This window comes from Callorhinchus milii, unplaced genomic scaffold, assembly GCF_018977255.1.
Source record: "Callorhinchus milii isolate IMCB2004 unplaced genomic scaffold, IMCB_Cmil_1.0 Scaffold368, whole genome shotgun sequence".
Classification (NCBI taxonomy): domain Eukaryota; kingdom Metazoa; phylum Chordata; class Chondrichthyes; order Chimaeriformes; family Callorhinchidae; genus Callorhinchus; species Callorhinchus milii.
In genome coordinates this window covers 8,691-34,969 of record NW_024705109.1, presented here as the reverse complement: position 1 = coordinate 34,969, position 26,279 = coordinate 8,691, and the positions used below count along the sequence as shown (strand labels likewise).

The 26,279-nt window shown below is 46.2% G+C and overlaps 1 protein-coding gene across 1 annotated transcript; it reads left to right on the top strand.

The window, feature by feature from the left end:
• The first annotated feature begins 697 nt into the window (after positions 1-697).
• On the top strand, positions 698-24,487 carry LOC103173734 (NACHT, LRR and PYD domains-containing protein 3-like). Its single transcript, XM_042346170.1, has 11 exons — positions 698-1,105; positions 1,185-1,361; positions 4,486-4,939; positions 5,918-6,084; positions 6,541-6,712; positions 6,801-6,866; positions 7,886-8,355; positions 8,400-9,671; positions 19,134-19,220; positions 23,974-24,141; positions 24,303-24,487. The coding sequence occupies exons 3-8, from the start codon at positions 4,849-4,851 to the stop codon at positions 9,366-9,368; spliced, it is 1,935 nt and encodes a 644-aa protein (XP_042202104.1). The 5' UTR covers positions 698-1,105; positions 1,185-1,361; positions 4,486-4,848; the 3' UTR covers positions 9,369-9,671; positions 19,134-19,220; positions 23,974-24,141; positions 24,303-24,487.
• The last annotated feature ends 1,792 nt before the right edge of the window (positions 24,488-26,279 follow it).

Genomic DNA, 26,279 nt, shown 5'->3' with positions numbered 1-26,279 from the left:
CATGTGATCTGCCTGTCCCAGACTGTGTGTCTGTGTGCAGGGAGGGCAGTGCCCACTCACTGTGTGTGCTCTGCCTGTCCTGTGCTGGGATTGATACCCGCAGCAATAAACCAGCCGCTCCTGATAATCAGCAGTTAGTTTATATCAGGGGGTCCAACTGGGGGCTCATCCAACCCGAGAACCATTTCCACTTTTCGTCACTCACTACCCCACACCCTCCCCACCAGGTCCACTCCCACCCACACCAACCCTACCAAACCCCACGCGCTCCATCCCTAACCAGGCACTTCTTTCCCCACAACGACCACCATCCTCACCCAATCCCACCCTTCGTCACCAACCGATAGCCCCCGACCAAGCTTCGACTTTGCAATCCTCTCCTCCCTGCCCATTTTTTTTTTGATTTTGCTGCCCCTTGTGACCGGTCTGCCTTTCCAGGTCCTGCCCTTGGGCCAGGTTGGGATATGCTGTCATCAGCAGTGTGAGCCCTGCAATACTGCGGCTACCCCTGGCTCAGGAATTGGACTGGAGACTGTCACACAGGGCTGGCTTGATTCCCATATTCCATTGCCAGGCATGTTACCTTGCAGCCAGTTCAGCTCCAAGGTGACCCTTCTGCAACAAGAAACAAAAACAAACAACAAGATTACATTTGTATAGTGCCTTCACGTCGGTAGGATGTCCCAAGGCAGTGATGCAGATACAGAGCAGGATTCTTTACTGGGAGGCTCAGGAATATCAGGGATAGTGTGGCGAATAGGGTGGTGTGTCAGAAGTCTGAAACAAACATGGATTGTATAATTTAATTGCAGAATGCAGTTTCTATAAAGATGGTCATTGGGGCGTTGGATCCTCTTTATCCAAACCAAACAGATGTTTCCAGCTCACTAATGGGAACTGCAGCAAACCATGATTCAGAGAGGAGATTCTGTCACCAGAAGTTGGTCAGAGTGACAGACAGATTTGTAGGTTATTGTGTCTGAGGCAGAACCATCAAGTGAACACATCCTTTTCTCTGAACAGGAAATCGATAGCTCGGAGAGCGAGAGGCCAGGAGGAGGGAATTCACTCCCGTCAACAACTGGGCACTAAGAGCAGCACCGAGGTAGGCTCAGGGCATTAATTATCTCAACGTCATTTACATTAATGTTTAACCTCAGCACCAGGTCACTTTTGATCTGCAGATTTTTGGAGTCCTGTAGCTGATAACACGAACATAAATTTACATGGCGCCCTACACGCGGGGGTAGCGTCCTGGAGCGCTTGACAGTGGAGGAGTCTGCACCCAAGTTAAGGGGAGAGGGAGGAATAGGTGACAGTTAGCACGAACAAAATGGAAGGCGATTAGGCACGACTTGAAGGTGAGGAGGGAGTGGGCACCGAAAGTTTAACGCAGGCCCTGGGAGGTGGTTGGGGGTGGGGGGTGGGGGGAAACTAGGAGGCCAAAGCCAGCCACGTGGAGACAGTGGTTGGCAGAGGAGAGTGGGGGAGGTGGGAGGGGAGTTAAGCAGATCGTACAGTGAGGGTAATGCGTAGGTATTAAATGATTTGGAAATGAGTGAGAGGATCTTGAAATTGAAGTTGATTTCTTGGTGGTTGGAGCACAGGCAAAATAGTACTCGCCTCCCAAACAATAGGACGTGGGTTCGATTCCCGGTCCGGGCAAAACTTCAAGCAAGTTTCTTTACCCCACACACAACTCACCCCTGTTTACCGAGCTGTCAGTAGGAATTCACTTGTTAGTTAATTGGTGGATGGCTTTCTGTGTGTAATAATCCATTCTGTCTATCTTCTGTCTGTCTGTATCTCCGTCTGACTTTGTGTGTATTTGTGAGTATCTGTATCTCTCTCCCTCGCTCTGTATCTATCTGTGCGGTTAACTCTGTTTGTGTGTGTCCGTACATGTCTGTCTGTGTGGTACCGTATTTCTGTTTCTGTCCAGTCTGTATTTGTATCTGTCTCTGTCTTTATTTAACTCTCTGTCTGACTATGTGTGTTTCTCTCTCTGTGTATCCCTATCTGTCCCTATGTGTCCAAATTATCTTTCTATATCAAACTCTCTTTGGCTGTATGTATCTCTCTCTCTCTCTCTCTCTCTGACTGTGTGTGTATTGATATTACAGTCAGTTTCTTGTTGCTGAATCTCACTGAGGCCCATAAAGGAATTGGTTCATTTATGGAAACGCTGTTGTTCGTCTGTTAATAAAGATATAAACTGCAGTCCTGGCAGTGTGGGTAACTCTCTATTTATGGTGACACAACTGAACATAATGTAATATGGCTTTACAGCTTAAATTAAGAGGATTTATACGAAATCTACATTCTTAACCGTCCGATTGTCAGTGAAAACAGTTCCATTTTGAGCTGTTGTTATAAGTTTAGGTTTATTTAAGCTGTGTTTGATATACATGTTGTTTATGCCCTTTGCTCTCGTGCTGTGACTATCAGCAGCAGAGGAACAAGTGGCTGTGAGTTCAGCTCTGCACATTCCCTGTGGTCAGTACACTCAGCACCAGGTTTCCTGTTTTTCTGTATAAGCAATGAGACAGATGCAGAACAAGAAGCCGGGTATTTAGTTATTGACTGAAATTGCTCTGACTTCTCACTGTGGCCAACTGTGGAGCATGGAGGACAGTGCCCACACTGTATCCCTTACCTGTCCCGGCCTGTGTGTGACACCTGTAGCATTAAAGTGTGCTTGTATGTGTGTATGTGTGAGTGCGTGCTGTGAATCTGTGTGAATCTCACTCTGTGTGTCTCTGTATGTCTCTGTTTGCTTGTATATCTTTCCATATGTATCTCTCTCTGGTTCTGCATCTCTCTCTCTCTCTATCTACGTGTGTTTGAGTGTGTACGTGTATGCGCATTAGTGCATGTGTTTTTGTTTATGTGTATATGGGTGGGTGGCTCTACGATTAATCGGCTCTTTGTGTGTGCATGTGTATGTGTGTGTGTACGTGTCTGTGTATGTGTGTCTATGTGTTTATGTGTGTGTATGTATATGCGTGCGGCGTTGGTAGCACACACCAGGCTTTACCAGGTCTCTGGTCTAGAGTAGTCATTGTGTGTTATCCAGGCCTGTGACAGCTATGATAAGAATTAGGGAGAGATACACACATCGCATCACGTTCAGAAACATTCTCTCTGTGTGTCTCTGTCTCCAATTCGGTGCTAATGTGTGTGTGTGTCTGTGTGCATACCTCTCTCTCTCTGTGGTGCCACTCTTGCTTTCCGTGTGTGATTGTATCTCTCTTTGTCTCTGTTTCTCTGCACTTGTGTGTGAGTGTATTCATGTGTCTCTTTCTCCATCTCTATGCCTGTGTGTATCTGTGTGTGTATGTCACCCTCTCTATACCACCATGTGCCTGTGAATGTGTGTGTCTCTCTGCATGTGTGTATCTCTGTCTCTCTCTGCTCTGTATCTGTATGTTTGTATGAATCTCTCTGTATCACCCCATTCTCTCTCTCTCTCTCTGGCAACAGCCCTTTTTCTACCAGCGTGAATCTCTCTCTCGATGGATGTCCGCGTGTATCTCTCTCTGTGTGTCTCTCTCTGTCTATATGTATCACTCTCATTCTGTCTGTGTGTCTGTGTGTGTAGATATGGAGGTGGTGGCACACACCAGGCTTTACCAGGCCTCAGTGGCTGAGAGCAGACATCTTGTTGTATCCGGGCCTGTGACAGCCATTTTGAGGGTCTGCTTCTCTGTTAATAACGATATAAGCTGCAGCTCTGGGCTGTGTGGGTAACGCCCTGATTGTGGTGACATAAGTGAACTCAACGCACCATGGTTTTTCAGCTTAATTTATCAGAGGACATACACTAAATCTCGATTCACAACTGTCCGATTGTCAGTGAAACAAACAGCCCCAGTTTGAGCTTTCGCTGTGTGTTGATGTTATATTTGAGGTGTGTTGATTTCCATGTTGTTTTTGCCCTTTGCTGTCGTGCTGTGACTGTCAGCAGCAGAGAGAGGGACAGAGGCTGTGGGTTCAGCTCTGCACATCCCCAGCGCCTAGTTTCTTGTCTTTCTGTACAAACTGTGAGACAAATACAAAACAAGAAGCCGCGGCTTTAGCCATTGACCAAAAACGCTTTGACTTCTCACTGTGGCCAACTGTGGAGCAGACACTTTGTGCTCTATCCCGGACTGTGCGTGTGTGCAGTGTGGGCGTGACCCACACTGTATGCTCTGCCTGTACCGCTCTCCCTGTCTCGCACCCCTCCCTATCTCGCACCCTCTGTGAAATTGGCTGCTGCATTCATGTACAAAATACTGATTCACTATAATTCACAGTAAGCGGCGAAATGCTTTTAGACATCCTCCTGACTTGAAAGAAAACAATTGCAAGAATCGTTTGTACATTTATGTGTAATTGCGTTTTAGTGAGAAATCTGAGCATATATAATTAATTTGCTGAATTTATCATCATGTCAATCTTGTGATTTACTTCATTGCTGGATAAATGTCAAATGTGAGGAAGAAGGACAGTCCATTGGAAACGCGAACCTGGTGATATTGCCAGAGCCACCACATCTGGATTTCCTTTTAGCCTTGTGACAGACGCTATAGAAAAAACGTAAATAAGGCTCAACACCTGTCGCGAACCTGACCAACTGGGCTGCACTTAGCAGCAATTGAGCAATTGAGCGACTTGTTGGAAGTTGCTGGTAAAGAAACATATCTCTAAAATACAGAGCCACGAGAAAACCAATGATTCAATTAAATGGTCACCGTTACCATTAATAAACACATCCACATCTGGGGTGACTGAAACAGCGACCACATCTGGTGTTCCTCAACAACATTGTGATACGTTTTCACCACTTTGGGAGATTCAAGTGAGATGGCCTCTACGGAGCCTGAACAAAGTGCAAGAACACAGGGCATTGCTATGACCCGTGGTGGGGACCAGACACCCCGCAACACACCAACAGGTAATGACTTCACTTTAACTGTTTTTGAGGAATGTCATAAAGAGATGATATTGAACAAAACTAAAGTGTTTATTAAGTAACTTTAAACACAAACGTGCACATTTATCGCACATACTTTGGAATTGGAAGGCCAGTTATTCTCTGATGGGGTTGAGCAAATTCCCAATTTGTGGAATGGAAGATCGGGGACTTGCTGAACCCACACATTTCAGTCTCAACATCTTCTTCCTGAGGGTCCGAACTCCTTAACCTCTCCGGCTTCTCCCTCAAACTCATCAAATCCGTGCGCATACTAGGTGTTAGGTCCGATCCAAAGCATTCCTTTCTCCCCCACATTCGTTCCGTTAACAGACCCTTTTTTTATCAACCCTCTACCACATTGGCTACCTCTCTCCATACCTCACATCTAAAGCAGCCAAAACCTTCATCCACGACTTTGGCACTTCCCTTCTGCAGATTTCCAATGCCCTCCCTGCTGGTCTCCACAGTTCCACCATACATAATATTCAATTCACTCCGCCATCCGGATACTGACCCACACAAAACTCTGCTCCCCATCCCACCAGTCATTGCTTTGCTTCTCTTGCTCCCAATTTCCGAACTGATCGACGTGAAGATCCTCTCTCTCGTTTTCAAATCCCGTTATGCCACTGAGAGGTAGAATCTGTTTCCACTGGCGGGTGGGTCAGTAAACAGGGAAATATACGGAAGATAATTTGCTAAAGATCTGGAGGGGAGTCCTGCAGTGGATTGTTAGGCTGGACTATGAAGCCAAAGCCCTGATGTGGAGCTTGAATGATACCAACTGTGCCAGGCTGATTGCTGTCTGACTTCAGCTTCTAAACAATGTTTTAGGCCAACTGAGGTTTATTTATTCTGGGCTTTTGTAACAATCAACTTGGTTATACATCCTGAAACATGTTTCAGGGAATAATAAGAAAATATTGTCTGACTAACGTTTTTATTGGTCGCTCACAGGTACAAATACTTTATTCACTGAGACTCTGGCACTCTACGACGAATACCAGCTGCACAGACTGACAAAATTCTACCGGGACAGATTGGGACAGGCCATTGAGGAAGGCGTCGAGGACATCAGCTCAAGGCTGACACAGAAGGAATGTTTCAGCCCCCAGGAGCACAAAGTAGGTTTCACTCAGATTGTAACATTTCCCTTTCATTTGTTCATGTCTCACAAAGACCATGCCTGACTGCATGGCCCATGTACTGCTGTTATCAGGAAATCAATAGAACAGTAAATAACCTGTTAATATACCAGGTATGTTATAGAGCAAGTCATGCACTACATGATTCTGTTGGAGCAGTACAGCGTGGTGTAAGAAGTGTTTGTAGAACCGCAAAAGAGAGAACAAATGTTGTGTTTGTATAGCGCCGTTCACATGGTGAGAAAGTCTCAAGGCACTAGAGAGTTGAAAGTTAGAACCCAAGCTGGATTTGAGAAGGGAACGGGAGGGAAAATGATTAAAGGAATCATCACAGCCGAAAGCAGTTTGTGGAGGGAGACTTAGCAAGTCCAGCAAAATCATCAATGGAGCTGCTGATCTCTCCACCTTCAATATATTATTGCTCACTCTCTGCAGAAACTCACTGAGCTCACAAATAGTGGGCAGAGGAGAGAAAGCTCCAAACTCCTTCTGAACCTGGTGATGGGAAAAGGTTCCCAGGCCCGGAAAGTGATGTGGGAATCCTTTGTGAAAATGAGGCCAACTTTGCCCAAACTGAACAAAATTATGACTGAAATACAGCAGCAAGGTAATGTGTGATGTTATGCTATGCCTCCGTTCACATTTTACTGAGTCACCGTTCTTTCAAACTAATGTCATTAACTCTATTCAAACAGGTGCCAGTCTCGTGGATGAAGTGACGATTAATCGTAGTGTACCCGACGTCCCCAGTGATCTGAGAGGTATGTGACAGGGTCACGTTTCGAGACTTCTGAAATACAGTTTTTCAGTTTACCATTCACTGGTGATATTCAGAAAACATAAACGAAGAGAGGGGAGAAGGGAGCGAAGTATCGAGGGGAGAGGCGCGTATGGAGGGGAGAGGGGCGTATGGGGGGAGAGGGGAGTACGGAGTGGAGTACGGGGTAAGAGGGGGGTGTAGAGGGGAGAGGAGAGCGGAATATGCAGGGGAGAGGAAAAGGGATTATGGATGGGAGAGGGGATTACAGAGGGCAACGGGGATTATGTAAGGGAGAGGAGAGGATAGTTTGGAGGGGAGAGGAGAGGGGAGTACGAAGGGGAGAGGGGGGTAGGAGGCAGGGTAGTGTAGCGGAGAGGAGGGAGATGAGGATCGGTGGGGAGGGGGTCGGGGTGGGATGTTCCTTATTGGATTCTTAAATTATTTCAGCAAATATTAATTTGGAATGATCTTTCCACAATAAGTCAGAGATGACTTCTCACAAGTCAGCATACAATGGCCGAAAATCTACCATGGAAATTCAAATGGTTCAACACTTGTTTGCCTGGCTCAGATGGTGCTTTTGTTGTTTCGGAGTCAGAGGTTGTGGGTTTAAGCTCACAACAACAAGACTGTCTTGACCATCCAGTGCAGTTCTGGGATGGGCTGCATTGTCGGAGATGCCATCATTTGGATATTAAACCGAGGTCCTCTCTGCCTGTTCAGGCGGATTTTAAAGATCCCACGGCACCATTTAAAAGAGAAGGGAGTTTATCTCTCCCAGTTTCCAGGCCAATAATGCCTCGAAAAAAAGTAGTCTCTCATTTCACAGCTGTTTGTCAGACATCGCTGTGCACAAATTGGCTGCTCTGTTTGCCAAGAAAACACAGTTACTACACTTAACAACAAATCGTGTGCAGCGATTTGGGCAGTACTCCTGCCTTGAAAGGCATTACACTGAATCTAAGTATTATTGTTCAATAAGGCTGATTAATTTATGATTATTTAATGTTCTACATGAAGCCATTCAGCGACTGCACAAGGAGACGTTACACAAACAATGTGAGAAACTGGTAGTGAAGACCATCCTAATAAAGCAGAAGGTGAAAGAGTTTCAGTTGGTTGATCGCTACACACAGTTAACTATTATTTCTGATGTACGTGACCGGGAACTGGTAGAACATGAGCTGCTGGCGAGAGGCAGAGACCACGAGGAGTGGAGACAGAAGCAGCTCCGGGGAGAGCTGGAAAAAATCCGAACTGATAAACTGTTCCACAGCAGCTTCTCGAAAGGAAGTCATTTACCTTCTTCTCAGAGAAGCGGATCTGACTTTCTCACAGGGACTTCCGCAGTAGTAAGTGGAGTGGCTGGGATTCAGAAAACAACCATGGTTCAAAAGATTGTCCATGACTGGGCCACAGGCAAAATCTATCCTCACTTCCACTTTGTATTTGTTTTTAAATTCCGAGACTTAAACAGACTTAACGACAGAACAACACTGAGCCGCCTGATCGTGGAGCAGTATCCTTACCTCAGGGTGTTCTGGATGAGCTGTGGAAACACCCAGAGACATTGCTCTTTATATTTGATGGTTTGGATGAATTCAGGGCAAGGATTGATTTCGCTGACAGTCGGAGAGACACAGAGCCTCAGCGCAGGTGCACAGACCCTGAATTCCTCTGTGATGTTTCTGACATTGTGTACAGTTTAATACAGAAAAAGCTGCTGCCAGGCTGCTCAGTGCTGGTGACCAGCCGCCCCACTGCATTACATTTACTGGCAAAGGCTCAGGTCAGTGTCTGGGCTGAAATCCTGGGATTTGTGGGTGAAGAGAGAAGGGAATATTTTCACAAGTTTTTTGAAGATCAGGAGGTGGCGGCTGCTGTTTACAGCCACGTGGAGGAGAACGAGCTCCTGCTCACCATGTGCTACAACCCGTCCTACTGCTGGATCCTCGCTCTGTCTCTGGGTCCCTTCTTCACACGGAAACACAGCAACAAACAGCGAGTTCCCAAGACAGTCACACAACTCTTCTCCTATTATATTTATAACATACTATCACATCACAGTGTCAAGATGGAAAGCCCCCGTGATGTGATGCTGAAGATTGGTGAGATGGCCTTCACTGGAGTCTCCCAGAGAAACATTGTCTTTAATGAGGAAGATCTGATCAAATATAACCTCCAGCCTTCCCAGTTCCTCTCTGGCTTTCTCATGGAACTTGTGGAGAGAGAGTCTTCAGAGCACAGTGTGGTCTACACATTCCCGCACCTCACCATCCAGGAGTTTGTAGCCGCACTCGCTCAGTTCCTGCCTCAGAATCCAGGAAATCTGCGGAAACTCCTGAATAAGCTCACAGGGAGAAGGACGGCCGGTTTGAGATATTCCTGCGCTTTGTTGCGGGTCTCTCCTCCCCACGGGCAGCTCAGCCACTGGAGGAATTTCTGGGCCATTTGTCCATCAGACAACCTGCGCGGTGATCGATTGGCTGACAGTGAAGGTTGAAGCTCAGATCAGAGACACAGACACCGTCACTGGGAAAAGGAAGCTGCTGAACACACTCCACTACCTGTTTGAGTCTCAGAATCAAGCCCTGGCACAGCTCACACTGGGCTCTGTACACACACTGACATTTGGTGACTTCTCTCCAGAGAAAGCATTGACACTGACACCGATAGACAGTGTTGTGTTGTCTCAGGCCATTGGACTGTGTGACACAATAAAACAACTGAATCTGAGGAACTGCTACATTCAGGAGGAGGGTCTCCAGCGTCTGGTTCCTGCTCTGCACAAGTGTCAAGAGTTGCTGTAAGTTACTCTGTTTGTAAATCTTATTCCTATTATTCTTATTTCAAAGCCATTCTCCAGGACTTTAATGACATTAAACACCAGCTGATCAATGGGAGAATGGTATGACACAGCTGGAGGGAACAGTGGGTCACACTGTGATGGCCGTCACACACCACAGTCCTGTCCTGGGGGATTGGGATGTGAATGGCTGACATTCCACTGCACACCTGGCTGCTCCACACCCTGAGCCCTTCGGTGGCATTCCCAGGTTGCTGATGTTATTGGGATTGGTTCCTGACTCCCGACTGGGATGCTCACTTTATTGAATAAATTGTAACTTGATCCCAGGTCAGACAGACCAGAGCTTACGTTCAGAGACGCCATTCGGTGTTTCATGGTTATTCATACAGGAGATGGTTCTCCTGACCACAGAGTCTCTGACACACAGACACCCTTCTAACCTCTAAGCCTCTGAGCTTCCCACCAGCTCAGGACCCGGGCTCACTCTCCTGAACCGTGTGGTTCGGCCGGAGGATTCCTGTGTCCTCTCCTCCTGGCGGCAGCTCCTCCCTCAGTGCTGTATTCCAGGGTAAAAAGACCTCCCGAGGGCTTGGCCATCCCATTTATCCAGGAGCAGACACACCCTCTCTCCAGTACAATATTATAACACTGATACAATATAATTCACCCCAAACACATCTCCCTCAGCCTGACATCAGTCTGACAGGTGTGGGCTCCCCTGGCCCTGGTGAAGAGTCTCCATTTCCAGCTCCTGAGATCTCACAGCCACAGAGATTCTCTTTCCCAGGTCTGGGGCTCACAGTGTTTGGATAACGAGAGAATAGAGAGATACACTGCCCAGAACCTGGTGATTAAAGGCCGGGCTGCAGAAGCCAAGACATTAGCCTCACTCACACACTGACTGAGGGTTACAGTGCTGCTGGAATAGACTCAGCGTAAACTGTGCTGCTGCCAGGACCAGGCACTGGGGAGATCCCACTCCCTGTAGCCCCAGCAGCCCAGAATGTTAAGGCGTCTTGTCCAGATAAGGTGCTGTAACAAATGCAAGGCTTATTATTACGATTATTGTTATCTGATGCTGTCTCTTACACCAGCTACACTTTGTCTCCACGAACAATTATGTTTCTCTGTCTCTCCCAAAAAACACAGATTCGCTACACACACATATATGTTCTTGTTCAATCTCTCCCCATCTTTCTCTCTCTGTCTCTCCCAGCAAATACACTGGATATATATCTCTCACTGCCTTTTTCTCCCTATCGCTGTCAGTCTTTCTCCTCGTCTCTCTCTCGTTCTCTCTCATTCTCACTTTCTGTCTCTTGCTTTCACTCTCAGTCTCTCTCTCAATCTCAGTCACTCGCTGCTTCTTCCGTTGAGTCTCTCTCTCACTCTATTTCCCACAAAACAGAGTCACTACACGTTTTAATAAATTCACTCTGTGTTGTCTCTCTCGCTCTCTCACGCACACACACACACACAGTCTCTGCTTCTCTCTCTCTGTGACTGTCTCTCTTTTTCTGTCAGTCTCTATGTCTCCTCCACAAAACACAGGTATTACACTTAATAATGTATTCTCCCTCTCAGTCTCCCTCTCTTCACTAACTCTGTCTCATTTTCTATTTCTTTTGCAGTCTTTTTCTCACTCCTATTCTCTCTCTTTGTCACTCAGTCTCTCTCTCTCTGTTTCCTTATCTCTCTCGCTGTCTCTCAAAGAAAAACACACAGTCACTTCGCATTTGTTTCCCTCTGGCTCATTCTCTGAAAATACGAGAGATTGAGAGAGAGAGTAACTGCGAGAGAGAAAGAGACTGAGAGAGGGAGATAGAGATTGAGAGAGATAGACTGACAGAGAGATGGAGGTGGGCAGCAAGAGACACCCAGAAAGAGAGGCGGGGGGGAGGCAGAGAAGCACTGAGAGAGAGTGAGAGACAGAAAGTGAAAGATAATAAGAGAGCGGCTGAGTGACAGAAAGTTAGAGCGATATACCGAGAGAGAGACTGAGGGGGAGAGGCACTGTGAGACAGAGACTGGGAGAGAGAGAGACTGAGATAGAAACGGATACTGAGAGAGAGAGAGAGAAACTGTGAGAGAGAAAGATAAGCGAAGGACAGAAAAAGAGAGATAGACTGAGAATGAATGACTAGGAGAGAGAGAAAGAGCCTGGGAGAGATACAGAGAGAGAGAGAGAGAGAGAGAGAGACAGATAGAAACTGAGAGAGACTGTGCAGAAAATATATTACAAACCGTAGTGACTGTGTGTTTTGTGGGAAAGACATTCGGACAGAGACTGGGAGAGACAGACTGAGAGAGGAAGACTGAGAGAGAAAGAGACTGATAGAGAGACAAAGAGATAAACAGACTGAGAGACATGGGTAGAGACTGTGAGAGGAAATATAATTTGTGGTGACTGTGTGTTTGTGGGAGAGATTGAGCGAGAGACTGTGAGAGATGCTGATAGAGATTGAGCGAGTGGCTGAATGAAAGAAAGACAGCGACAGATGGAGAGCGAGACTGAGAGTTGCAGAAAGAGAGACACTGACTCAGGGAGCGAGAGAAAGAGAGAGAGACAGACTGGGAGAGATACTGAAAGAAAGAGAGAGAGATAGAAAATGAGAGAATGATAGACTGACGGGCAGAGAGAGAGAGGGGCAGAAACAGCTACTGAGAGATAAACAACGAAGCAGTGAGAGAGGAAGTATAAGAGACACAGAGCGAGAGATTTAGAGAGAGAATGAGAGAGAGATTGAGTGAGAGAAAAATAGAGCAATGGACAGATAGAGAGATAGTGTGAGTGAACCTGGTAGAGAGAGAATGGGAGAGAAAGGTAGATACTGAGAAAGAAACTGAAGCAGAAAGAGAAAGCGGACGAGAGAAAGAAAGACTGAGACAGATGGACTATGAGAGAGAACAAAATTGGGATAAACAGAGAGAGAGAGAGACTGAGAGCGACTGGGGAGAAAATATATTAAAACCTGTGGTGACTGTGTGTTTTGCGTAAAAGATAGAAAGAGAGACGGAGAAAGAAAGAGGCTGAGAGACACTGTAAGAGAGACACAGAGAGATAGAGAGATTGAGATAGAAAGATTGTTGGAGAGACTAAGAGAAATAGACTGTTAGAGAAAGACTGAGAGAGACACACAATTAGAGACAGAGAGAGAGTGTAAGAGAGAGAGAGAGACTATGAGAGGAAATATAACATAATGAATGTGTTTTCTGGGAGAGACATAGCGAGAGACTGTGGGAGAGACTGAAGGGGAGACCGAATGAGGGAAAAAACGAGCGATAGTCTGAGACTGAGAGAATGATGGGTGGGGGGGGGGGGATAGACAGACAGAGAGAGACACAGACAGAGAAACAGACAAAAAGAGCGAAAGATGCAGACAGATAGAGAGAGAGAGACAGATACACAGAGAGAGACACAGACAGACACAGACAGAGAGAGAGTGAGAGAGATAGTGAGACAGAGTGAGAGACAGACCGACAGACAGAGAGACAGAGTATCCGAGTGACATACAGACAGACACTCACGCACCGACAGACAGGCAGACAGGCAGGAAGAGTGACAGACAGACAGAGAGACGGACGGACGGAAAGAGTGAGAGATTCAGAGAGACTCTGAAAGAGACTGAGATAGCGACTGAATGAAAGAAAGACACAGCGAGAGGCAGAGCGAGATTGAGTGGGAGAGAGGGAAAGACACTGTGACAGAGAAAATGTTGTGTATTGTAGCGACAGTATGTTTTTGGGTGAGACAGAGACTGAGAGAGTGAGAATGAGAGAGTGACTCAGAGAGAAAGAGAATGACAGACACCGAGAGAGAGATGGAGAGAGAGTCAGAAAGAGAGATTGAGAGGGAATGAGAGAGAGCGTCTTCATGAGAGAAAGAGAGAGCGAGAGGCAGAGAGACTGTGAGAGAAAGAGAGAGAGAGAAAGTGAAAGCCAAAGAGAAAGAAAGGATTGGGCTGAGGTAGACACAATGGCTGTGAGACAGAGACTGAGGGAGGAAATGTATTATAAAGTGTAGAGTCTGTTTGTTTTGTGGACAAGACTGAGAGAGAGACGAAGACAAAGAGATTGAGAGAGATTAAGAGAGAGAGAGAGAGAGAGGCTGAGAGAAAGAGAGAGATAGAATGTAAGAGGAAATATAACGTATAGTACTCTGTGTTTTCTGAGAGACACGAGAGAGATAGAGTGAGAAAGACTGAGACAAAATATATGATAAGGTGTAGTGACTGTTTTGTGGGAGAGACAATGAGAAAATGTGAGAGTGACTGTCAGACAGACGGGGACTGAGAGTGTAAGAGACTGACAAAGAGAGAGACAGAGTCAGAAAGAGAGAATGAGAGCGACAGAGCGAGAGACAGGGAGAGATTAAGAGAGCAAAACAGAGTCAGAGATAAGGAGAGAGGCTCAGAGAGAAACGGAGTGAGAGACTGGGAGAGAAACGGTGAGCGACAGATAGATTGAGAGAGAGGGTGAGTGTGAACATATTATAAAGTGTAGTTCTTTTTTCTTGTGAGACAGAGAGACTGAGAGAGACTGAGCAAAAAGGAAGGGATAAAGAGAATGAGTTAGAGAAAGAGAGTCTGAGAGAGAGACGCTCAGATGGAGAGTGAGAGATAATATGAAAGTGACTGTGAAAGAAAAAAAATTATAAAGTGTAGTTACTGTGTTTTGTAGGAGAGACAGAGAGAAAGAATCAGAGAGGGAGACTGGGTTATAGAGAGAGACTGAGAGAGATTGAGACTGAGAGACAGAGAGAGAGAGAGACTCAGACGGAAAGTGAGAGATAGTATGAAAGTGACTCTAAAAGAAAATATATTAAGTGTAGTTACTGTGTTTTTTCGGAGAGACAAAGAGAAAGAATCTGAGAGGGAGACTGAGTTAGAGAGAGAGACTGAGAGGCAGAGAGAGAGACTCTGAGTTAGATAGAGAGAGACTGAGTTAGACATAAAGGGAGACTGAGAGAGAGAGAGAGAGAGAGAGAGAGAGAGAGAGAGAGAGAGAGAGAGAGAGAGCGACTCAGAGCGAGAGACTGAGAGGAAGAGAGACTGAGAAAGACTGAAAATATATTATAAAGTGCAGTGCCTGTGTTTCATGGGAGAGATAGAGAGACTGACTTACAATCGTGGAGTCCTGTAGTTCAGTGGTTAGAGCGCTCGTTTTGCAAGTAAGAGACCTGAGTTCAATTCCAGGCAGAGGGCGAAACCTTGGGCAAGTTTCCTTACTACACACAGAGTCTAATAATAATCCCTCCAAAAAAAACTCAATAAAAAATTGGTCATTTTCAATCTACGACTGTTTGTGGAACATTGATGTGCGCAATTGGCTGCCGCGTTCGCCCACAAATATACAGTCAATTCACTTTACAGTATATTTAGTTAAGCGCTTTGGGACGTCCTCCCGACGTGAAAAGCGCTATTTCAAATGCAAGGATTATTCTTATTATTTCAGAGAAAGATTGAGAAAGAGTGACTGAGAGAGAGAGAGATTGGCAGAGATTATGAGAGAAAATATATTACAAAGTGTAGTGACTGTGTTTTGTGGATGGTGAGATACAGAGAGTGAGACAATGAGAGATACAGAGCGTGAGAGAGAGTCAGTGAGCGACTGAGAGACAGAATGGGATAGACTAAAAAAGAGAGAGTGACTACGAGAGAGAGAGAGAGAGAGAGAGAGAGAGCGCAACAGAAAGTAAAACTGAGAGACCGACAGTGAGAAAATCTGAGAGAGAGAGAGAGTCAGTGAGAGAAAATATTTTAAAGTGTATTGACTGTGTGATTTGTTGGAGTAACGGAGAGAGACTGGGAGCGAGAGAGAGCGAGCGAAAGAGAGAGAGAAAGGGAGAAACCGCGGGAGAGACAGATAAAGAGATTCTGAGAGAGACTGAGAAAGCGATAGACAGAGTGAGAGAGAGACTGAGCGAGAGCCTCAGAGAGCCCGAGAGAAAGAGAGAGCGAGGAAGAGTCTTGCTGTGAGAGAGAGATTGAGAGAAAGAGAGACTGAGAAACAGACTGTGTAGAGAATTTATTATCAGGCGTCTTTGACTTTGAATTAAGTGGGAAAGACAGTGAGAGACGATGAATAAGAGAGAGAGAGAGACTGAGGTAGGTAGAGAGAATGTGAGGAAGATAGAGACTGAGAAACACTCAGAGAAAATACACTGTACAGTGTCGTGAATGTGTTTTTCAGAGAGATAAAGAGACCGAGAGTGAAACTGACAGAGGGAGATGTAGAGAGAGAAGGGGAGAGACAGAAACAGAAAGAAAGACTGAAAGAGAGAGAGAGACTGTCAGAGAAAATAAATTATAAAATGCAGTGACGACGCTTTGGGGAGACGCAGAGAGAGAGAGAGACTGTGACATATAGAGAGAGAATGAGAGAGAGAGTATTGGAGAGAGAGTGACTGACTGTGAGAGAGAGAGAGAGAACGACAGTTTGAAAGAGAGACTGCGAGAGAGCCATAGAGATATACTGATAGAAAAGGACTGATAAGAGACTGGGAGTGAAACTATATTTTCAAGTGCACTTACTTTGTGATATGTGGGAGAGACAGAGAGAGAAAAGAGAGACACTGAGGGAGAGAGAGAGCGCCATTGAAAGACAGAGAGAGTGACTGAGAGAGACTAAGAGTGAGACTCTGTCAGAGAGAGAGTGAGAGCTAATATATTACCAAGTATCCTAACTGCGGATTGAGTAAGAGACTGAGAGAGACAGAAAGAGAGAGAGAGAGAGAGAGAGAGAGAGAGAGATTGGGAGATTGAAAGAGAGAGACTCAGAGAGATTCAGAGACGTAGATTGAAGTTCTGAGAGAGAGAGACGGAGAGCGAGAGAGAGACTGTGAGGGACAGAAACAGTTTGCGTGTGTGCACTTGTGCGGGTATATCTGACTCTGGTCCCACGGTGTATGTTTGTGTTTGTATCTGTGTGCGTGTATTTGTATTTTTGTATTTGTATGCGTGTCTGTTTGTGGGTTCTATGTGTGTGTGTGTGTCCGGCTCAGACATGTATAATGTTGGGGCTTCCTCCCTAATCCTGAGATATTTAACTCACTCAGGTCAATGATTCCATGTGTACTCCCTAACGGCTTTAGCTCCCGGACGCAAATACATTGGTGGAGAAATCATGTCCTGAGGTAGTGTTTTGTTGGTAACTTTACAGCCAAAACGTCTGTGCAAAACCCTCCACCAGAATAAAGTCTACACAGCTTTAGCCCTGAGTTAGCCTGTGTCTGCTCACACACTGCAGTCTGAGCCCTGTAGCTCAGTGGTTAGAGCCCTCGCCTCGCTAGCGAGAGTGCCTGGGGGTGGTTCCTGGCAGAGCAAAATCTTATGGATGTTTCCTTACTCCACTCGTGTCTGTTTGCCACACAGTCAGTCACAATCCGGTTGTTAGAGAGTTTGCAGTTCGCGTTTCCAGGGTTAATAATCCCCTCAAAAATTATTTCGTGAGATATTATGAAAGAGATAGAGGGGGACCGAGAGAGAGAGACGGACAGAGAGATACAGAGACTGGGAGAAAGACAGAGAGAGATGGAATGAGAAAGAGAGAGACGAGGGGAGAAGAAATATAACGTGTAGTGACTTTTTTGTGAGAGGGACTAAGAGACAGAGGCAGAAAGAGAGAATGAGAGGCAGATAATGAATGGAGACTGAGTAGCGAAAAATCGAGCGAGAGACAAAGACAGAGACTGATAGAAAGTGAAACGTAAAGAGTGAGACTGAGAGAGACAGACTGAGAGAAGAGAAAGAGAAAGAGAATCAGATAGAGACTGTGAGAAAGAAACTAAGAGGGAGACTGAGAGAGAGAAATACTGAGAGAAAGACAGACAGAGTGGGAGACTGAATGAGAGAAAATAAAGAGCGAGAGACCCAGAAAGAGAATGATAGAGAAACACGTAGAAAGAGCGAGACTGTGAGAGGGATATTACAAAGTAAAGTGACACTGTGTTTTATGGATGACAGTGAGTTATTGCGAGAAGAGATAGAGAGAGAGTGAGAGAGAGAGAAAAACAGAGAGTCAGTGAGAGAAATTGACAAAAAGAAGGAAAGAGACAGCGTGAGAGAAAAAGAGAGCAGAAAGGAAGGAGGAGAGAGAATCAGAGAGTCACTGAGAAAGACTGAAATATTGGGAGAGAGACAGAGTCTGAGTGGCTCAGACTGATAGATCCATTGGCTGAGAGAGAGAGACTGAGAGAGAGTGAGAGACTGTGAAAGGGAGACTGAGAGAGACAAACTGAGTGAGAGAATGAGAGATAGAAAGTGACTGCGACAGAGGGAGAGTAACAAACAGAGATGGACTCTGAGAGACAAAGTGACTCAGAGACACGGAGTGAGAGAGACTGTGAAAGTGAGAGAGAAAGCGATACTGAGAGACACCGATACAGAAAGATAGTCTGAGAGACGGAGAGGAAGAGAGACACAGATAGAGAGAGAGAGTGTCCGAGAGACACAGAGAGAGAGAGACCGAGAAAGAGAGAGGCTGAGAGGGAGAGAGTTAGAGAGACTAAGCGAGATAGACTGAAGGACAGAGGCTAAGAGAATGAGAGAAAGGGGGAGAGAGAGGGAGTGAGAGATCGAGATTGAGAGAGAGCGAGACTTTAGGGCGAGAATGAGCGACTGGGAGAGAGGCAGAGGGAGAGACTGTGAGAGTGACTGTCAAAAGAGACCGCGAGAGAGAGGGAGAGAGAGGGAGAGACATAGTCTTAGAGAGCGACTGAGAGAGATACTGAGAGAGAGACAGAGACTGAGTGAGACATAAATGGAGAGAGATTATATTATAATGTGCAGTGAGTGTATGTTTTCTCAGTGAGACAGACAGAGACAGAGATAGTGACTGAATGAGATTGACTGAGAGAGAGAGAGATCGAGAGAGAGAGAGAGAGAGAGAAAGACTGAGAGGAAATATATTTTAAAGTGTAGCGAATTTGTGTTTTTGGGGGGAAACAGACCACAGGGTTAAGGAGAGAGTGAAAGGGAGAGATTGGCCGGAATTGGGGGAGAGATAGAGAAAGAGACTGAGCGAGAGACTGAGAGAGAAAATGACTCAGAGATACAGAGTGAGAGAGAGAGTGAGGGACAGCCTCGGAGAGACTGAGAGAAAGAGAGAGACAGTGAGAGAGAGGATGATATAACGTGTAACAACTGTGATTTGTGGGAGAAGCAGAGAAGAAACTGAAAGAGAGAGACTGCGACAAAACGTGAAAGACAAAGAAGGAGACAGAGAGAGAGACGGTGAAAGAGAATATATTATAAAACGTAGTGACTGTTTTGAGGGAGAGACAGAGAGAGAATTAGAGAGAGAGAGACTGTGATATGTGTGTGTGCACATGTTCGGGTGTGTGTGACCCTGGTACCAGCGCCTTGGGACTTGCTCCCCACGTGAAAGGCTCCTGTATATACATGTCAATGTGTATTTTGTTGTTGCATTATATTCCTGTGTTTGTGTCTCTGTGTCCAGGTTGGGGAGCAATAATCTGGGAGATTGTGGAGTGAAGCGACTGTGTGAGGCTCTGAGGAACCCGGAGTGTAAAATACAGAGACTGTGGTAAGTAACGCACTGTGTCACCAGAGTCTGAATGACTCCAATATCTCAATGTGTTTATTGTGACTGTCTGAACAGTGCGGCTGAATAATGTGACAGGAATCGGTGTGACAGTGTGAGGCCACAAGCCATCGTTTACATAAAACTCTCAACATGGATTAATGTGTGTGTCTGTGAGTGTGTGACTCTGTCTGTGTGTCTCTGTGTCTGTGTGGCTGTTAGAAACATTTGCAACTCTCTCCAACAAATTTACAATGATCTGATTCCAGTTTACCAATTGGTTGAGTTCAGTCACTATATTCAGGTCAAAACAGCAGGAAATACACAAATAAATCAAACAATAAAATAATACACAAGACACAAAGCGGTACCGAGCGGATTTCTGTCACAGCACTGGTCGTGTTTCGCTCTGCTCCGCTACCGTTCCCGAGAGATATCTAACACACCTTTGTTTAAAGACACTTTAATATCTCCAGCCAAAGCTGTCTTTTTTTAAGAAAAACAACTCCTTGTGTGGTTGTGTCCATAATATGTTTCAATTTAAATTCTCCATTTAACCACAAGGACTTTCTGTGTCCTTGTAAGTCCTGACCTTATGTTGCCATTGTTTTGGGTTCTGCCTTCAGTCACTGAGCTTTGCCGCCTTTGCACTTCTATTTTCGATTCTTAAACCACACGTTAACATTAATCGATGACAACACTGCGTGTGTGTATGTCTGTGTGTGTGTGTGTCAATGCATATGCTTTTGTGTGTGTGAGTGTGTGTTTGCGTGTCTGTGTGTATGTGTGCGTTTGCCTGTGTATGTGGGTCTGTGCTTTTGTGAGTGCTTTCGTAAGTGTGTGTGTATCTGTGTGAGCGATTGTTTGTGTGTGTGTTTGTGTTTGATTCTGTGTTTGTGTTTGTGTGTGTGTTTTTGAGTATATCTTTGCATATTGTATGTCTCGATGTGTTTATTTGAGTGTCTTTGTCTGCGTGTGTGTGTTTCTGCGGGGTTTTTGTTTCTCTGTGTGTATTTGTGTTCGACTGTGTTTGCTTTTGTGTATGTTTGTTTGTGTGTGTGTTTGTGTGTTTGGTGTGTGTATTTGTGTGAATTTGTGCTTGTGAGTGTGTGTGTGTCTCAGAGCCTTGGGACGTCCGACATGAAAGGCGAAATACAACTGTAATCTTGTTGTTGTTGTTGTTGTGTGTGTTTGTGTGTGTTCCTGTGAGTGTGTGCGATTCTGTGTGTGTATCCCAGAGGATTGAGTTCAAGATCGTCATCCTCACCTTTAAGGCCATCCATGGCCTCGCCCCCACCTCCACTCTCTGACCTGCTGACTCCCTACCAACCTGCCCACTCCCTCCGTCCAGTGGGCTCCGGGCTGCTCCATGTCTCCCGCCCGACCCGCCCTCCCATCGGTGTCCGGACTTTCAGCCTCTCTGCCCCACACTCTGGAACTCCATCCCACGGTCCCTTTCCATCACTTCCTCTCTTGTCTCCTTCAAGGTCGGTCTCAAGACCCTTCACTTCGATCGGATCGTTGGTCTCCCTCCCACCTCTCTGCCTTCCCTCACTCCTACCCCACCCCTCCCCCACCCCTCGCCACCCCTCCCCCACCCCTCGCCAGCCCTCCCCCACTCCTCCCCCACCCCTCCCCACCCCTCGCCACCCTCCCTCACGCCTCCCCACCATCCCCCACCCCTCCCCACCCCTCCCCCACCCCTCCCCACCCTTCCCCCACCCCTCCCCCATGCTCAGGCCCCGACACCTGACTGTTCAGCGCTTTAGGACGTCCTGCCGACGTGAAAGGCGCTCCGTAAATGCAATTTTATTGATGTTATTTTGCATTTGCGTGTGTGTGTTTGTGTGTGTGTGAGTGTGTGCGCGTGTCTGCGGGTATGTGCGTGGTTGTGTCTGTGTGCTTACACGTTTGTGTGTTTGGTTGTGTGTATGTGTATTTCCATTTGTGCGTTGTTCTGTTTTTGTTTGTTTGAGGGTGTTTTGTGTGTGTGTTTGTGTGTGGGTGTTTTGTGTGTGCTTGTGTGTATGTATTTGCGTATGTTTGTCTGTGTGAATCTATGTATGTGTTTTTATGTCTGTGTTTGTATTTGATTTTGTGTTTCTTTGTTTGTTTGTGTGTTTTTGAGTGTGTGTCTGTTTGTCTTTATGTATAATTCTATGTGTATGTGTGTGATTGTGTGTTGTGTTTATGTATGTGCGTATTTGTGAGTTTGTTTTTGTGTGTCTTTGTTTGTGTGTTTCTGTGTGTATTTGTGCGTGTGTTTTCGCGTATATGGTTATGTATGTTTGTGTATGCCTGTGTATGTGTGTGTGTGTAATTGTGTGCTTTTTTCTGCGTGTGCGTTTGTTTACGTGTATGTTTGTGTTTTTGTGTGTGTCCGTTTGTTTGTGTTTCTGTGAGTGTGTGTTTGTTTGTGTGTGTTTCTGTGAGTATGTGTTTGTTTTAGTGTGTGCGATTGTGTGTGTGTATCCCAGAGGATCGAGTTCAAGATCATCATCCTCACCTTTAAGGCCATCCATGGCCTCGCCCCCTCCTCCCCTCTCTGACCTGCTGACTCCCTACCAACCTGTCCGCTCCCTCCGTCCAGTGGGCTCCGGGCTGCTCCATGTCTCCCGCCCGACCCGCCCTCCCATCGGTGTCCGGGCTTTCCGCCTCTCTGCCCCTTCTCTCTGGAACTCCATCCCACGGTCCCTTCCCCTCACTTCCTCTCTTGTCTCCTTCAAGGTCGGTCTCAAGACCCTTCTTTTCGATCGAGCCTTTGGTCTCCCTCACACCTCTCTGCCTTCCCTCACTCCTACCCCACCACTCCGCCACCCCTCGCCACCCCTCCCCCACCCCACGCCACCCCTCCCCACCCTCCCCCACCCCTCGCCACCCCTCGCCACCCCTCCCCACCCCTCCCCACCCCTCCCCATGCTCAGGCCCCGACACCTGACTGTTCAGCGCTTTGGGACGTCCTGCCGACGTGAAAGGCGCTCTGTGAATGCAATTGTATTGATGTTATTGTGTATTTGCGTGTGTGTGTTTGTGTGTGTGAGTGTGTGTGCGCATCTGCGGGTATGTGCGTGGTTGTGTCTGTGTGCTTGCACGTTTGTGTGTTTGGTTGTGTGTATGTGTACTTATGTTTGTGTGTTTTTCTGTGTGTGTTGTGTGTGTGTGTGTTTGCGTATGTTTGTCTATGTGAATCTATGTATGTGTTTATGTCTGTGTTTGTATTTGATTTTATATTTCTTTGTTTGTCTATGTGTTTTTGAGTGTGTGTCGGTTTGTCTTTATGTGTGTTTCTATGTGTGTGTGTGTGACTGTGTGTTGTGTTTTTCTGTGTGCGTATTTGTGAGTTTGTTTTTGTGTGTCTTTGTTTGTGTGTTTCTTTGTGTATTTGTGCGTGTGTTTTCGCGTGTTTGGTTCTGTATGTTTGTGTATGCCAATGTGTGTGTGTAATTGTGTGCTTTTTTCTGCGTGTGTCTGTTTACCTATATGTTTGCGTGTGTTTGTGTGTGTCCGTTTGTTTGAGTTTCTGTGAGTGTGTGTTTGTTTCTTTGTGTTTCTCTGTGTATGATTGTCTATGTGTCTGTATCTCTCTGTTTGTGTGTGTGTGTTTGTCTGTGCGACATGTGTTTGTTTGTGTGTGTATGTGTGTGTGCTTGCATGAGTGTGTTTACGTGTGTGTTTGTGTGTATGTCTACTTGTCTGTGGGTAATGTGTTTGTGTGTGTGTGTAGTATTTATGTGTTTGTTTGTGTGTATGACTGAGTGTATTTGTCTGTGGGTCATGTGTTTGTTTATGTGTGTATGTTCATGTATGTGTGTGGGTTTGTGTGCCATTTTGTTTATGTTTGTGTGCTTGTGTGAGTGATTGTGCTTATGTTTGCGTATGTGTGTGTTGGCGTGTGTTCGATTTTCTGTTTATGAATTTGTCAGTGCATTTGTGAGTGTGTGTGTGTGGTTGTGTGTTTCTGTGTGCGCGTGTCAGTTTGTGTGTGTGTATATTTGTGTGTGTTTTTGTGTATCCACGTATGTGTATTTATATGTGTGTGTTTGTTTGTACATGATGTACTTTTTGTGTTTGTGTGTTTTTGAGTGTATCTCTATGTGCGTTTGTATGTTTGCGGGTGTTTGTGTGTGCGTGTTTGTCAGTCTGTTTTCGTGTACGTTTGTTTGTTTGTTTGTTTCTGTGTGTGTGTATTTGTGTGTGTTTGTGTGAATGTTTATGTATGTTTGTGTGTGTATGCGTGTTTGTGCGTGCGTGGGTTTTTTTCTGTGTGTGTGTTTGTGTGCGGTTGTGTTTGTGCGCATATGTGTGTGCGTTTGTGTGAATGATTGATTGTTTGTGTGTGTGTTTGTGTTTGCTTGTGTGAGTTTCTGTGTGTGTGTTTGCGTACGGATGTGTTTGCGTGGGTGTGTTTTTGGGTGTGGTTGTGCATGTTTCTGTGTGAGCGCGTTTGTGTGAGAGTGCTTGTGTGTTTTGTGTATTTAGGTGTGTATGTGTGTGTCTGTGTGCGCGTCTCTCTGTTTATGTGACTGTTTGTGCGTATTTTTCTGTGGGTCATGTGTTTGTGTGTATTTGTGTGTGTGAGAGTAAGTGTGTATCTGCGGCAATGTTTTTGTCTGTGTTTGTGTGTGTTGGTGTGTGTGTGTGTTTGTGTGTATGAACTCCGACAACCTGTCCGGCATCAAACAAACTGTGAGTGACAGTGGGTTATACACTGTGTTTACTCTGATCCCTGTCATGTCTCTGTGTCTCTGATCTCAAGGCTGCACAGTAACAGACTGACCGATGACTGCACTGATGATATGGTCTCCGCTCTCAGTACAAACCGCTCACTGAGGGACCTGGACCTGATGTCTAACTCCTTCACAGACGGCTCTGTCCCCGCTCTCTGCCGCCTCATACAGACTTGCACCAGTCTGGAGGGGATCTGGTGAGTGTTTGTGTCAGTGTTTAATGTGATAAACACACAGAGAAAGGGCTGTGTATCAGAATGGGAACAGTTTGAAGGGATTTGTTTATGTATTAAACTGCGACACGAACAGTTTACAGTTTGTACCATTAACCCATGGGTTTATTTCCATGTGTTTTCAGGCTGTGGGGGAATGAGTTCAGTTCAGACGGAAAGAATCAACTGAAGTCACTGCGGAGAATCAGAGCTGAGCTGAGAGTGCAATTCTCCCCTTTTTGACTGAGGCAGTGACTGTCCACACAGTCTGTGTAATATGGAATAAATTCTGTGCACTGTAGTGACTGATTATTAAAGATGTTGATCCTGATTCCTCTTCCATCTCTGCTCTGGGGACCGTTATTGACACACACCGCCTACGGCCGTGCGGGCGGCTGGAGAGCCCCGACCCTCAGTCACTGCTAAACTGCTGTAAGCGACCACAACTGATGCACTTTCTCTCACAGGCTCTCTCTTTCTGTGTGTCAGTCTCTCTCAGTTTTTATATTTCCGTCTCTCTATTTCAGTCTCTCTCTTTCATTGTCTCTCTTAGTCTCCGTCTCTCTCTCTCTCTCTCTGTGTGTGTGTGTGTCTGTGTGTGTGTGTTTGCCTGAGTCAGTGCTTCGCTATGAGATAGTGGGCGAGAGAGCAGTCAGTCTGTGTGAGAGAGAGAGAAGATTAGTGTGCGTGAGAGAATGAGAGCAGTCAGTGTGTGTATGTATGTGTGTGGGAGAGCAGTCAGTGAGTGTGTGTGTGTGTGTGAGGCAGTCAGTGTGTGTGAAAGCAGTCAGTGTATGTGTGTGTGTGGGAGAGCAGTCAGTGTGTGTGTGTGTGTGTGTGTGAGCAGTCATTGTATGTGTGTGTGAGGCAGTCAGTGTGTGTGAGAGAGAGCAGTTAGTGTGTGTTTATGTGAGCAATCAGCGTGTTTGAGAGCATTCAGTGTATGTGTGTGTGAGGCAGTCAGTGTGTGTGGGGGGGAGAGCAGTCAGTGTGTGTGCGAGAGAGCAGTCAGTATGTGTGTAGTTGTGTGTGTGTGTGAGAGAGCATTCAGTGTGTGTGTAGTTGTGTGTGTGTGAGAGAGCAGTCAGTATGTGTGTGAGAGAGCAGTCAGTATGTGTGTAGTTTTGTGTGTGTGAGAGAGCAGTCAGTATGTGTGTAGGTGAGTGTGACTATGTGAGAGCCGTCAGTATGTGTGTGTGTTTGTGTGTGAGGGGGGGAGTGCAGTCAGTGTGTGTGTGAGAGAGCAGTCAGTGTGTGTGTTGTGTGTGTGTGTGAGAGAGAGCAGTCAGTGTGTGTGTGAGAGAGCAGTTAGTGTGTGTGTGTGTGAGAGCAGTCAGTGTGTGTGTGTGAGAGAGAGAGAGAGCAGTCAGTGTGTGTGTATGTGAGAGAGAGAGAGAGAAGTCAGTGTGTGTGTGTGTGTGAGAGAGAGAGAGAGCAGTCAGTGTGTGTGTGTGTGTGAGAGCAGTCAGTGTGTGTGTGTGTGAGAGAGAGAGAAGTCAGTGTGTGTGTGTGTGTGAGAGAGAGAGCAGTCAGTGTGTGTGTGTGAGAGAGAGAGAGCAGTCAGTGTGTGTGTGTGTGTGTGTGTGTGAGAGCAGTCAGTGTGTTTGTGTGTGTGTGAGAGAGAGAGCAGTCAGTGTGTGTGTGTGAGAGCAGTCAGTGCGTGTGTGTGTGTGAGAGAGAGCAGTCAGTGTGTGTGTGTGAGAGCAGTCAGTGTGTGTGAGAGAGAGTAGTCTGTGTGTGTGTGTGTGAGCAGTCAGTGTGTGTGTGTATGTGTGTGTGGCAGTCAGTATGTGTGTGTGAGAGCAGTCAGAGTATGTGTAGGTGTGTGTGTGAGAGAGCAGTTAGTGTGTGTGTGAGAGAGCAGTTAGTGTGTGTGTGAGAGCAGTTAGTGTGTGTGTATGTGAGCAGTCAGTGTGTGTGTGTGTGTGTGTGTGTGAGAGAGAGGGAGAGAGAGAGAACAGTCAGTGTGTGTGTGTTTGTGTGAGAGAGAGAGTAGTCAGTGTGTGTGTGTGAGTGAGAGAGAGTAGTCAGTGTGTGTGTGTGCAGTCAGTGTGCGTATCTGTGTGTGTGTGGGAGAACAGTCATTGTGTGTGAAAGAAGTCAGTATGTGTGTATGTGTGTGT

What these genes read in the sequence shown, in the direction of transcription:
- LOC103173734 (XM_042346170.1), top strand. Translation starts at nt 4,849, where the DNA reads ATGGCCTCTACGGAGCCTGAACAAAGTGCAAGAACACAGGGCATTGCT. An exon ending in ACCCCGCAACACACCAACAG is followed by an intron (nt 4,940 to 5,917) that starts GTAATGACTTCA and finishes GGTCGCTCACAG; the next exon opens with GTACAAATACTTTATTCACT. An exon ending in TAAACAGACTTAACGACAGA is followed by an intron (nt 8,356 to 8,399) that starts ACAACACTGAGC and finishes TCCTTACCTCAG; the next exon opens with GGTGTTCTGGATGAGCTGTG.